The following is a 14,032-nucleotide window of genomic DNA, read 5'->3' as shown; positions in this document are numbered from 1 at the left end:
GGCTCATTCACTTGCCAGTTATGAACTCGATGAATGTGCTAGGCCGACGCGTAACATAACCAACATCGGCGCTAGGCGAGTGCTGATTATCGAGACTGCGGAGTTCGGAAGCATGTTTCCGTTCGTTCCGAGCACGACATAATACACATACACCAAGCACAGACGTTGCTGCAATCGTGATTCTGTTGGATTTGTTCATCGTCGTTAGAAGTCAGTTCGGATCCACGTCGCACTGCCACAACCTACGGTTGTCGGTTGTGTCATTATCGGCCTACTATCACAACACTGTCTTTCAGGAACACCGTCGCGCGCATTGTGCGTTCAAAGAACTCGGACGATCGTTGGCGTCGGCGATGTATCGCAGTCTCCTATTGGTGCACACCGGCGAAGCGTCTCCACGTGTTGACGAACTTCTAGCATTGGCAGTTGACAAAATCTCTGTGCGTCGCCACACTTTGCCCTGTTCCTGACCAATGCTTTTGACACATTGGTGCTTGCCGAAGCGTGCCAGTGGTTGGGCCTAAATGGTACGTTCGGTGGATCGAAATCATGCATCGTAATATCGACTGGCCGAAAGGCAGCCTGGCAGCTCTCTCACTACACTGCTGCTACTGCATGCTGCTTCCCACTGCACACACTGCATTGTAAAGTCTGTACTCGGCGCAGGTTCGATAACACTGAGCATCAGAGAAATTAAAAGTATCTGTTTTGTGATTATAGAGTGGCACATTCCCAGTGGTAATTACTTAGTTACTGAAGTTGGCGTCAAAGATGTTCTTTGAAAAGTGGCACGCACCTATTGGCACATGCCCCAGTGAGCCAAGTTGGTATCAAATGGGTTCATTGAAGAGGAGCACAGACTGAGGGGCATTATACACAGTGTTCTATGTCAGTGTGAAAGAGATTCATTTAAGAGTGGTGCATGCCCACATCCCATACCAAGTCCTTCCTGCATCCCCAATGAACTATGTCAGCGTCAGAGACATTCATTCAACATTCAAGAGCGGCACGTAGGTACGCAGTGCCGCATACCCAATAGCACAAGTTGTTCCAACGGTTTTACGCCGCGGACACCACTAACAACTAGTTCTAGAAATCGGACTGCTGCTTCACCACCTCATCGAGCATGGACACATCACATTACAGTGGATTCCAAGCCACTGTAGCACAATGGGCAATGAACATGCCGATGCAGCAGCACAATCTGCGCATGAGCAGGGCTTGCAAGACTACATTTCATTCTCAAGAACAGATGCTACAATGAAAATTTGTGTGCTTGCAAATGAAGCCATAAGGTCTTTATGGAACACACAAGCTTGAAGCATACACCTCTACACCGACCGGACCCTTCCCTTTGACTTAACCCCCATCTGGACTCTCTCGACTCGAGACAGCAGTACTTTGCCGAATTTGGCTTGGTGTTGTTTTCACAAGATCTTTCGCTTGCAAGTCAGTATGGACGAGAGTGTAGCTTGCAATCACTGTGGCGGCGAGGAGACTATAGAACACATACTTTGCCACTGTCCTCGATACAGCGCTCACCGGCTGTCACTAGCAGCCGTATTGGCACGCTTGACGGCAGGTCACTTTCAGAACAGACAGTCTTAGAATGCCAACCTGAACTGTCATCGCACCGAAAGTCGATCAAGGCTTTGTTGACCTTTTTACGCCTATTAGAAAGACTATAATGATCCCATCCCCCCCCCCCCCTTTTTTTTTCACGGCTTTCTTTTTTCGTCGCTTTCCATCTTTACTTCCCCTTTCCCTTCCCCTAGTACAGGGCAGCAAACCGGAGGCTTTAACAAACCGGAGGCTTTAATTCTGGTTAACCTCCCTGCCTTTCTCTCATTTGCATCTCTTTCTCTCTCTCTCTGGTCCAACAGTTGGTTTCAAACACTGTTCCCTCAACCCAGGAGCCCTGTGCTCTACCCATTCTATGGACTACGCAGTGACACAAGTTTGCGGGAATATGGTTAGAGACATATAGTTAGACATACACGCGCCTACACACACACACAGTTAGGGCTCATTCACACCGGCGACTGACAGTGGTCGCGCGACCAGTCGCAAATGGTCGCAAACGGTCGCCTTTCTTGAAAAGCGACCATTTTGGGCCAGTCGCTCTCTGCGCGATTTTTCAGTCGCGCGACCGTGGTCGCAAAACTGACAAACCAATCAGCGGCGCACCGGAAGTGATCTTTCGTGTGTCTACATCCGGCCTCCTCCGGCGTCGCGTTCAAATTCCGCGTAGATTCCGAGAGTTCTCGCTGAGAACGATAATCTCCGGGATTGCGACTTGCGGGTCGCGCTCAGCCGGGCTTGCCGGTGTGAACATCAATCGCCTTCGGTCGCTTTTTGATTGCGAGTCGCAAATGGTCGCGCGACCTCCTCAAGTCGCCAGTGTGAATGTGCCCTTAGCCCCTGCTGGAAAGTGCATGAAGTACCCAAAGAAAACTAATATCGCATTTACACAATCCATAACAAGCAATTGCATGCCCCCCATAAGCCTGTGTTTGTGCTCCCAGTGGAGCTGAGCAATACACAGTTAAACCTTGATATAATGAACTTCAGTACAACGAAATTCTCGATATAATAAAGTATTAACTTTTGATAACATCTTGTCCAGAGAACACCATGTAATTAGAACCTCAATGCAACGAAATGTCTTTGTATGCAATTTCAATATAACAAAATTTTGCTTCTGCAGCAAAGGAATGCCGACACAGTGGAAATTTTCACGGACGCAGATGGTCCAATGATTGACTTACAAGCGGCTGCTTGCAAACGCACCTCTCAAATTGCCCATGGCATAACAAGAGCGACCCTGAAGTGGAGCCGCATCATTTTCCACATAAAATCCAAGTGCAATAAGATCCCATCGAGCCCCATGCACTTTGCGCTTAAGGTGCAAGTGAAACTGTGCGAGGGTGAGAAAGAAAGATGGTGGCTTCACACATGAGTGCCACCTCCCTGCACAAGCAAAGTGAAAGAGGGGCAGGGGAGGGAGCTCGCAGAAACGCGATCAAGCGAGTACGAGGGGCGGGCCATAGGGGTGTTAAGTTAATGTGCACTGTGATTTCCGTCACGGGTCCCAGCCATGGCTGTCGCGCGGCTGAGCGCATGCGTGGCCGCACACCCTGTTTTAGAGGTAATCCACCATGTGTGCAAAGAGTAGGCGTTCCGAGATGGCCTGGCATCATGTGAGATGTCTTCCCGTGCGTTTAGCATTGAAGGTTGCATAATCGAGTTTCGCTAACCCGTTGGAGTAAGAGGTAGGCCAAGCATTTGCTCCCCACTGCCGGCGCTTTTCATGATAGCGTCATCCCAGTTCTGGCTTTGCTTAATTCATACTGTCTGTGTGAAGATATCACCGATGTGTCATGAAACCGTATCATTCATAGTTGACTCCCCAATCAAAATGATTTCTCAGTGGCTATGGTGTTGGGCTGCTGAGCACGAGGTCGCGGGATCGAATCCCGGCCATGGCGGCCGCATTTCAATGGGGGCGAAATGCGAAAGCCCCGTGTACTCAGATTTAGGTGCACGTTAAAGAACCCCAGGTGGTCGAAATTTCCGAAGTCCTCCACTACAGCGTACCTCATAATCAAAGTGGTTTTGGCACGTAAAACCCCACAATCTAATTTTTTAATTTAATCAAAATGAATTATTTTCTCATTCAAATTTGCTTTCTTCGATTGCCCGATAATTAAGAAAATTCTGCAGCCTCTTTCTGTGTAAGAGAAATTGATTGGTGACTGTACTTATTTGTATGAAAGGTCAAATTTCAATACAACAAAATTTTGGTAAAATTGCCGATTTTGCCTACTTCGTTACATAGAGGATAACAGTATAAGTGCAGGGGGGAGCGATTGGCCACTACTGGCTTTGGTTGTGGAAAGGAAAGAGAGGATGTCCCCTTACGTCTTAAGAGTCCACCTACAAAAATTGTTAGGCGGAACTCCTTAACCAATGTCTATGGGAGCTGCGAACATGTCGGTTCAGTTAGCATGGGAATGATGGTTAGTACATGGATTTGCCTAAATTTCTTTCTTCTGTCTTCAAATGGATTTGTGACTTCGCAAATTGAACCTCTTGAAAAAAATATTGCATTATGGATGCAACAGTTTGCAGTGATAATGCATGTGCGCAGAGTCTTAATTACCTTCCGCATTTAGAGAAATGGGATTGCTTCGAAATTTAGGCCAGTAAAAGCAGATAAAGCATAGCAGCCAAAGCCACAAAAACCTGTGAAACCACAAGCACGAAGGTCAGACAAATCCATATTTCTTGGTAGCTGAATGATGGCAGTGCCAGAGTTTCTAGTAGTAATTTTGGAGGAGACTATGCCTCACATAGACATAATCACGACTGTGAATGTGAAATTGTACCTGGAAATTTAGATATGCATGTTCAGTGATTCTAAGAATGATCTCTATTCTAAGGTATGACCTAGAAACCACTATCTCGAATCACACTACAACTTCCACCGCACGGAACCCATCCTGACAGCAGCAGTGCCCTTTTGAAATCAGAGTTGCCATTTCTGAGGCTAATATGCACATACTAGGGCATCTTCAAAAAAAAAATAATAATAATAAAAAGTTCCAGTAGAACCCACCTCGTGATTAAACATTTCGGCCCTGAATTTTTTTCATTTAGACAGTGATTTTCGTGCTTGAGATATTTAATGTTAAAAAGCTTTCATAAGCATGATAAAAAAAATGCAAATTTTGTAATTTTGCCAAAGTTCATATCTGTGAAAAACGTGGCTTTCCTATATTTCCTGTTGCAGGGACTGAAAAAGTTGGATGTTATTTCTGTCAGCCTTTATAAATAAATATAACTGTGCCAAATAAAACGAAATTTCTCACAGGTGTCGTGACCTCCTGTTTTAGGTCCCATCGTGTGCCGAGTGCTTGATAATCGTAGGCCAAGCTCCTCGAAGCGATCTTCAGCTTCTTTTTCATCTAGCGAACAGGTTATGCACATGAGTTCAATGAGTCTTCTTCTTCGTTTATATGAATGAATAATTTACATGTACTGAAATTTCATATAGGGTTATCACATTTTCAGCTAAATGAGTCCTGAACAAGCAGTTATGCTGAAAAACAACCAAAATGCAGCAAAAGCAAAGTGACTACTGCTTATCTCCCATCTTACAACCACTGAGCCCTGGTGGGGTGGAAACTTTTACGCCACAAAATGAGCTATTATATGGGCTGTGAAAAGTGCCTTGCTCAATTTTTTTTTTTTTTGAGCTGCAATTTAACATATTTTTATTGTACAATAAAATTATCAAGGCACATGCCCAATTTTTATGGCTTTGATGACGTCCTAAAATGAAATGAAGGGCATTGCTGCTACTATTGGTTTTTTAGTTTGATTTTTCCTTAAAACCATTCGACCCACAGCCCCATTCGACCTACAGACGCCTCTCAGCAATGCTGGCTTCACGTCGAAAGCTTAACTATTTCTATTTATTTTGTTTCATTAATTGTGTGCTACATTTTCTGTAATGTCAAGTGACACCACTAAGGTTGAAAATGTTAATGTTGGTGTTAATGCGAGTAGCATTGAAGCAATCTAGCGACACTATATTATTGCCAATGCCGAAAAGCATGGTGTATGAGGCATGTATGCAGTCAGGCTCCTCTCTCATGCTTTCCACTAGACATCTTGCGCCATCTAGCAGATGAAGTCCATGTCTGGCACTTGTGTGAATATACCCTATAGCCAGACAAGATTTTCTTAAATATAATTTACGATGCAGGTTCAATTCCGACCAGCACCAGATAAATTTTAGATTTTTTTGTCGTTGAAGAGGGGCACACATCAAATGACCCAAGTTGGTGTCAAGGAGGTTCACTGACGAATGGTGCATGCCAAGAGCCACATGTCTAGTGACCGAAGTTGGCAGGAAAGAGGTTCATTGAAGAGCTGCGATTACCCAGTGTCGCATACTCGGTAACACAAGTTTGTCCGACAGTTGTTTTCAAACCCGGTTCCATCAGCAGAACATTCCCATGCTCTACCCATTGGACCACTGGCCCACATTGACGGAAAAATGGCTAGGCACACAGATAGGTAAACACCAGAAGATGCATGCAGTATCCCAAGAATGCTAATCGCATCAAAAATTGTATCACCAGCTGTGGACATGGATAGGAACGAGACACGTGTCATCTTTCCTTATTCTGATAGTGCTTAGCAATCTGATATGGCATGGTCTCTTCTGTCTTTAATTCTGCATAACAGTATACCAGGAAATGGAAATGAAGCTAAGGGCTATTCAGCCTGATGCGACTTCACCATTCCAAAAAATAATAATTCAGTGACAGACAAATACTTTTATTTGATATGACCACCTATGCTTCGTAGGTCAGGCTGAGACGTTAGCTATTGAGAGGGTTATGGTAGGTACATTTCCTCTATTTCTGAAGTAGTCACCATTGATCTAATTAAAACATTAAAAACACACTTTAAAGGGACTAACGATTTTTAAGGACCCAGTTTTTTAATGGCGCAACTAAAAGCTCACCCTCGGAAGTGTTTACACCTGTAATGGTTGCTTCCAAAAGTGCGTGCATATTTTGTAAGAAAAATTTTTCAATCTGACCAGCCTCAAAAAAGGAGAGTAAATTATGAACGCCGTCCGTCCTGCTTTTACAGGAGTGTGTGCGACTGTGATTAATCACCTATGTTTTGACCTTTTCAACCACTCTTGGAAATAATAAGCTGTTACAATAAGCTTGCACTGTTCTGCAGACATTTCTTATATATTTGTACCATATTTTTCACCAAGTACACGCCTACATCGTGGCTGGCAGGCCTTGGGCGTCGTTATTCTGTCTATAGACTAGCCAAGTGAACTCCTCGAAAACGAAGGCTTATCTGCACATTGTAAGTTAGAAAAAACTTGTTGTAGGATAAAGTGTACTGCATTTCAATATTAATAAATTAACCAGCAACCGCGTACAGTACAAGGTCACGTGATAGGCATCTTATGCATCCTCATGTTTTTGCCGCATGGGGTGCCAAAGATCATTTCTTGCAACTTTTGATGAAGAATTAAAAATATAAATCCACATTTAATGAGAAACACGGGGCTCATTTTAGCCAATACAATAGGCAGTATTTTCCATCAGCGGGGTTATCTCAATTCATGTTTCGAGTATTTAACATTTGTCTTGCCTGTTCATTCTTGGCATGCTAAAATCAGGCAGCCTGCAGGGAAGTTTAAGGACACACGCTCATTTTCCAGGAACATGGTCTGTTTTCCTTATTCATTAATATTACATTTGCCCTAACAAACTCACTTCTAATCTTTTGCTGCTTCACTTGCAGCCAGAGAAAGATGGGCCTCAGTGACACTGATTTTTCAAACCCCAATTTCAGGAGCCCACAAGCACCAGAGTGCAGTGACATGCCTCCAGTTTAACTCCAAGTTTGTGGTCACCTCGTCGGACGATGGCACTGTGAAACTGTGGGACTTGCGCACGGGTGAATTCCTGCGCAACCTCGTGGCCCTGGAGTCTGGTGGATCGGGGGGCGTCGTGTGGCGCCTTCGTGCTTCCTCGACCAAGCTAGTGTGCGCAGTGGGCTCGCGGAATGGCACAGAGGAGACAAAGCTGCTGGTACTGGACTTTGATGAGCCTAAGTGACAAGCCGTTCACTGCAGCGTATGCCTCCCAGCATCCCTGACAAGTGCCAAAGGAAACAGGCTGCGTGCACTTCGCATGTGTGCCAGTCAAGGGCTCCTTGCCATAGGAGCTTGCCAAGCCCCACTCCCTCACTGCCCCAGCTTCTTAAGTGTGGGAAGATTGTGTCATGGCAGCAAGACTTTTTATTGTGGTGCCTCTGCTGCAGTGCTCCGTCAACTCTCATTTGACTTTTCTTCTATTTTTCTGGGAAACAGTCTCCGGAAGAACTGTTGTGGTGCAGTGCTGCGACCAAGAAGTGTGATGTGCCTGCCTATTGCGCGCTCTTGCCAGTACAGAACTTGTTTCACTCAGTGACATTGTACCATTACTTTTTTTTCCCCCTGTGCAAGAGATTGTGGACCCGAACAGTGTTCATGTCTAATTGTAGGTCCCGGCCGGCAGCAAGCCTTTTGTGCCATTACTGCTCAAGCTTTGTGTCAAGGCCACTGCAATTAGTTGGCGGCAAGAGTTGTCATACAGCCTAGGTGCAGGGGTGCGGCCCTTCCTTATACAGTAAAGAATCATGCCCTGAAGTTGCATTTTATTTTCCCTCCCCTTGGACATGGGGGAACACCTCCTATATTTATTTGATTTGGGCAAAGTGCCGTCCCTTTTGACAACTGTGGTGCAAGTGCCTCAGCACCCAAGAACAATTGGTGGGGCTTTAGTAGGAGTAGCATCTCTTTATTTTTCCGAGTCCTTAGAGATGATAAAGACGCATGCTTTGTCTCTCCCTCTCCATACCCCCATCCAATTTTTTTTTTCCCTCAAGAGCTCCTGGAAAAGATTTCTTGAAAGTACATGCCTTTTGTTTCCTTTCTTGGCAAACCATACAGTCGCTCCAGTGTGTTTTCTTAAGACTTGTGTATGGACTTGTAGGATGTTGGGTTGGTGGTATTTTGCCAGTGGACTTAGTTTGGGGGGGTTCAGCTCATCGTACTGGATGCACTAACTTAAATAAGAGGAATCGGCGCGGGGCGCCATTACTTTTGACTGCCATGCTTTTTGCTGTACATTTTGTTTGTTCCGCGAACTAATTATTCCTTCTCTTTGCGTTGTACATTGCTGTATATTCTCTGCTGTCTGCAGGTTTGTTTTATAGTTGTTGACTAAAGGCAAAGTAAAGCTAATTGTTTCACCTGTACTGCTTGAAATGGCTCAATTCAAGCCGTGGTGTGTACGGCTTGATTCTCCTACTTGACACTGGAACATTGAGACACTTCTTTACTTTTGTTTGTCATGCCAAATTGACACTGCTACCATTGAATTCGCATTTGAAGGTTACTTCTGGTTGTGTGCTAAAACGTTTGAGGAGACTCGTGTGTATTTTACATTATCCGAAACGGTAACGGATAGCTAGCTATATTTCCGAATCTCCTATAACATATTACATAACTTTTTCCCACGCGTACGCGTGAGATTGTAAAGTACCTGAAATATCTTAAAGATGTGCACCGTCCGCCACGGTGCTGCTGGATATCTTGAAATGTAGCGGAGCAAAAAGCATTTCCCGGTTTTGAGCACTTTCAGTTATTTAGACTGCTTCAAGCAGCGCTACATCTTGCATGTAAGCTGTTGGCTGATAAGATCAAGCATGGCGTGATTTCGCTGTCTGGCCAGCAATCGTGTTTATAAGTGCAAGGCTAGGACGGCTAGAGCGGGGAGCGCCCGAAGGAAAACGTTATCGTTCAAGTGGTGAGGAGGTTCGTACGACCAGACGCAGGCACTATCTGCGTAGCCGGCGGCGGTCAAATCAAGGCCGGGTGAAACCTTCCGTCTCGTCCAACGAAGAAGCTAAGCCAGTCGAGACGCGTCCTCCAAGGGATACGACTGAAGGTAGGTGAGCATTCATTTATGTAGACAGTAACAGGTTGGCATTACGATCCGACTTGTACTGCTCTTAGATCATGGCAGGAAGGTGAGGCATGTTACGAAAAGCTTTATTTTTGTCGTTTCGCGAACGCTTTAGCGACGCTTACTAATTGAGATCTTGCAGCTGTCGCTTTAGGAGGTCTGAAATGCGATATCTTTATTTGTCGCTATCGCTTATCTGTAACGTAATAACATAGTTCCCGGCAAGAAAAATAACAAAAATATTGCCCAAACCAAACGAACACGTCAGACGATGCTTCATTTGAGGTGCGGTGGAAACAAGCAACAACGAAACAATTGAGCACATTTTTCGTTTCGAATGGCTGTGAACCATAAATTAACCCGCCTACATTTAATCATTTAATACCGGAGCGGCAGCGACCCCATTGGGCGACCATGGTCGCATCAGACACGTGACTGCATTCCTCTCAAGGATGGCAGACGAGGGGCGGTTTGAGGGGTGTGCTCGCGGCTTCATGCAGGGCTGCTCTTGGGGTATGCTTTGCGGCGAGTCGTATTTCGGTGTCATCAAGTCGTGCTGAGCTGACGGGAGCGCTCTTCGTGGGCAGCTGAGTCGCCAACAGTTTGTTCGGAAGCGAGAAAGCAGTCCGTAAAGCTCAAGATGCCGCCGGCAAAAGGGGACGGGATGCGGGGCCTGGCCGTGTTTATTTCCGACATCCGCAACTGCAAGAGCAAGGAAGCCGAAACGAAGCGAATCAACAAAGAATTAGCCAACATTCGGTCAAAGTTCAAGGGCGACAAGACGCTGGACGGCTACCAGAAGAAGAAGTACATTTGCAAGTTGCTGTTCATCTTCCTTCTAGGGCACGACATAGATTTCGGTCACATGGAGGCGGTAAACCTCCTTAGTTCGAACAAATACTCCGAAAAGCAGATAGGATACCTTTTCATCCTGGTGCTTATGAATGCCAAAGACGAACTCATGCGCCTTATCGTGCAGTCCATCAAAAACGACCTGGGGTCTCGCAACCCCATTCACGCCAACCTCGCTCTTCAGTGCGTCGCCAACATGGGCAACGTGGAGATGGCCGAAGCGTTCGGCCGCGACATTCCCAAACTATTGGTGTCTCCTGACACCATGGACCAAGTCAAGCAGAGCGCCGCGCTGTGCCTCCTGCGCCTTCTCCGCACCCTGCCCGACGTCGTGCCCGGGGGCGAGTGGACTTCGCGCATCATCCACCTACTAAACGACCAGCACCTGGGCGTCGTCACAGCCTCTGTCAGCCTTATCGACGCACTGGTCAAGAAGAACCCGGAGGAGTACAAGGGATGCATTCCTCTTGCCGTGTCGCGGCTGAGTCGCATCGTGAACGCCTCGTATACGGACCTGCAGGACTACACCTACTATTTCGTACCGGCGCCTTGGCTGTGCATGAAGCTGCTGCGGCTGCTGCAGAACTACCCGCCTCCCGAGGAGCCTAGCGTGCGGGGTAGGCTCAACGAGTGCCTCGAGTCTTTACTCAACAAGGCGCAGGAACCGGCCAAGTCGAAGAAAGTGCAACACTCGAACGCTCGCCACGCTGTGCTGTTCGAAGCCATCTCGCTTATTCTGCACATGGATCGGCTTGGAGCGCTGCCTGAGCCACACCTCCTCATTCGCGCTTGCAACCAGCTTGGCCATTTCCTGCAACACCGAGAGACTAACTTGCGTTACATGGCGCTCGAAGGGCTCTGTCTTTTAGCAACATCGGATTCGTCGCACGAAGCCGTCAAGAAACACCAGGAGACCGTGGTAGCTGCTTTAAAGATGGAGCGTGACGTCAGCGTCCGTCAGAAGGCGGTGGATTTGCTTTACGCCATGTGCGATCGCACCAATGCGCAGCTCATTGTAGGCGAGATGTTGAGCTACCTCGAGACTGCAGACTATGCCATTCGTGAGGAGATGGTGCTTAAGGTAGCCATCCTTGCTGAGAAGTATGCATCAGACTATGCATGGTATGTTGACGTAGTGCTCAACCTCATCCGTGTGGCAGGTGATCATGTTAGTGAAGAAGTTTGGTACCGTGTCGTTCAGATTGTAGCCAATCGGGAGGATGTCCAGGGTTATGCAGCCAAAGTTTGCTTCCAGGCACTTCAGGCACCAGCCTGCCATGAAAATATGGTCAAAGTAGCTGGCTATGTTCTTGGAGAGTTTGGCAACCTCGTTGCCGGAGACCAGCGCTCTGCCCCGGCAGTTCAGTTCCGCCTGCTTCATTCCAAGTACCACCTGTGTAGCGCTCCAACACGTGCCCTTTTACTGACCACCTACATCAAGTTTATTAACCTTTTTCCCGAAATAAAGGCTGAAATCCAAGAGGTGCTGCAAAGTGACAACAATCTTCGCTGTTCCGATGCTGAACTGCAGCAGCGCTCAGTTGAATATCTTGGTCTGAGCCGTATTGCTTCACCCGATGTGCTTGCCACTGTTCTGGAAGAAATGCCTCCTTTTCCTGAGAGAGAATCATTTATACTTGCAATGCTGAAACGTAGAAAGCCTGGTCTTAAAGAAACTACATGTGAAACTGCTCCACCGCCAACACCACCACGATCTGCAGAGAGCAGTGCTAAGTTGCTCGTGACCAATGGAGGAGGTGTGGAGGCTGACCTCTTGGGACTTGCAATGCAGCCTTCTGAGGAGCAATCCCAACCTGTTGCTGCACCTATTAGTGCTGAGGATGGTCTTCGAAAAATGGTGTTGCGCAATGCTGGTGTCCTGTTCGAGAATGACATCATTCAAGTTGGCGTCAGAGCCGAGTTCAAGCAGAACCTCGGCCGCCTTAGCCTCTTCTATGGCAACAAGAGCACCTTTCAGCTGCAGGGTGTGACATCTACTGTGTCCTGCCGTGGAGACCAAGCAACCAAGCTTTTTGTGCAGGCCAAGCCAGTCGAGAAAGTAATCGATGCTGGCTCCCAAATTCAACAGATTGTCAGTGTAGAATGCCTTCAAGAGTTCCAAGAACCTCCAGAACTGTTGGTTCATTTTCTTTATGTTGGTAGTGCTCAGTCTGTGTCCCTTAAGCTTCCTGTCTTCCTAAACAAGTTTTTCGAGCCAACAGCCATGACTGCTGAAAGCTTTTTTGCTCGCTGGAAAAACCTTTCAGGGCCACAGCAAGAAGAGCAAAAAGTATTTCGGGCACGGTTTCCCATGGAAGCTGCGGCCATCAGAACAAAGTTGGAAGGTTTTGGCATGCAGCTGCTTGAAGCTATCGACCCAAACCCCAACAACTACGTCTGTGCTGGTATTGTGTGCACACGTGGCCAACAGGTCGGGTGCCTTATGCGGCTGGAGCCCAATGTAGAAGCTCGCATGTTCCGTCTGACTGTTCGTGCCAGCAAAAGCCATGTTGCAAAAATCATGGTTGACCTTTTGTATGAGCATTTGTAACAGCACCACTCATTGTGCCCACTGTTGGCTAAGAGAAATATACACATTCTTTATAATATATGCTGCTGATCATTTTTCACAAATAAGATGCTCCAAGGTGCCTTGTTAGCAAATAAATCCCTTTTTGTTACAGTTTTGTTTCTAATTGTGTGTTCCTGCTGCTGGTGAAGCATGTTGAAGCATCAAGGGTCTGAAACATGACTTTAATGCGCTGTTTTGTGGCTATTGTGTCAATTGCTCAACTGTTGTGCAGATGCCTTGATGCTGTGTCATTGGTATGGCAGCTGGCAGGCACAGCCACATTTGGACAGTACATGTAGTAGGCACTAAACAGAGGCTTGATAATGTTTTTTTTTTTATTGTTAAATGGTTGTTTCCATATTTTGAAGTGGCCTGCAGCTGTAAACTGATTGCACACTCGAATCTATCGATGCTTAGTGTATAAAGAGCCCTCTAAAATATTAACCTTGAGTTAGCCACTAACTAGATCATCCTTAGTGCTGTGCTCTTGACATGCTATGGTGTTAGGCTGCTGAGCACGAGGTCGCGGAATCGAATCCCGGCCACGGCGGCCGCATTTCGATGGGGGCGAAATGCGAAAGCACCTGTGTACTTAGATTTAGGTGCACGTTAAAGAACCCCAGGTGGTCGAAATTTCCGGAGCCCTCCACTACGGCGTGCCTCATAATCAGAGTGGTTTTGGCACGTAAAACCCCATAATTTTTTGCTCTTGACATGCCAAGAGGTTTAGCTAGAATAAAGCTTGTAAAATACAATTAGGAGGCTTAGCAAATACATGCAAGCACTGGCAATTGATAGCTGGTAGCTTTATTATGGCTGCAGTACACATTTACAGTGTGCCTTTTCATTTTGACATCATGGCAGAGAGATGGCATTGTGAGGACATGTGGCACAGCTGTAAACTGGATGAGTAGACTGATATACCATAAAACAATTATAAGGGACAACTTAATGTCTGGGGGCCATGCACACTTGAACTACCCATTTGCTCAAAGCAATGGCCTGTCACTTTCTCCTGTCCCATCATTTCATCACATTGTTTCAACTAGTTTCT

General features: G+C 46.5%; 3 protein-coding genes across 3 annotated transcripts in view; all 3 read left to right on the top strand.

Moving 5' to 3' along the window:
- Positions 1 to 8,844, top strand: part of LOC126537136 (F-box/WD repeat-containing protein 7-like) — a 38,192-nt gene extending 29,348 nt beyond the window's left edge. The window contains exon 11 of the mRNA XM_050184296.3: positions 7,396 to 8,844. Within this exon, the coding sequence (XP_050040253.2) occupies positions 7,396 to 7,661 (266 nt within the window). The 3' untranslated portion in view covers positions 7,662 to 8,844. The remainder of the gene's footprint in view (positions 1 to 7,395) is intronic.
- A 578-nt stretch (positions 8,845 to 9,422) lies between these two features.
- Pfas (phosphoribosylformylglycinamidine synthase) overlaps positions 9,423 to 14,032 on the top strand; it is a 40,348-nt gene continuing 35,738 nt past the window's right edge. The window contains exon 1 of the mRNA XM_050184318.3: positions 9,423 to 9,536. The gene's annotated coding sequence lies outside the window, so the exon portion shown is untranslated. The remainder of the gene's footprint in view (positions 9,537 to 14,032) is intronic.
- On the top strand, positions 9,988 to 13,089 carry LOC126537133 (AP-2 complex subunit alpha-like). Its single transcript, XM_050184289.3, has one exon. The coding sequence runs from the start codon at positions 10,195 to 10,197 to the stop codon at positions 12,955 to 12,957; it is 2,763 nt and encodes a 920-aa protein (XP_050040246.1). The 5' UTR covers positions 9,988 to 10,194; the 3' UTR covers positions 12,958 to 13,089.

The sequence above is a fragment of the Dermacentor andersoni genome, chromosome 4 (genome assembly GCF_023375885.2).
Source record: "Dermacentor andersoni chromosome 4, qqDerAnde1_hic_scaffold, whole genome shotgun sequence".
Classification (NCBI taxonomy): Eukaryota; Metazoa; Arthropoda; class Arachnida; order Ixodida; family Ixodidae; genus Dermacentor; species Dermacentor andersoni.
Note: the sequence above shows the minus strand (reverse complement) of the source record. Positions and strands in the feature narration are given on the sequence as shown.

Bases quoted from the DNA above. Each gene is read 5' to 3' on its own strand.
- LOC126537133 (XM_050184289.3), top strand. From the start codon at position 10,195: ATGCCGCCGGCAAAAGGGGACGGGATGCGGGGCCTGGCCGTGTTTATT.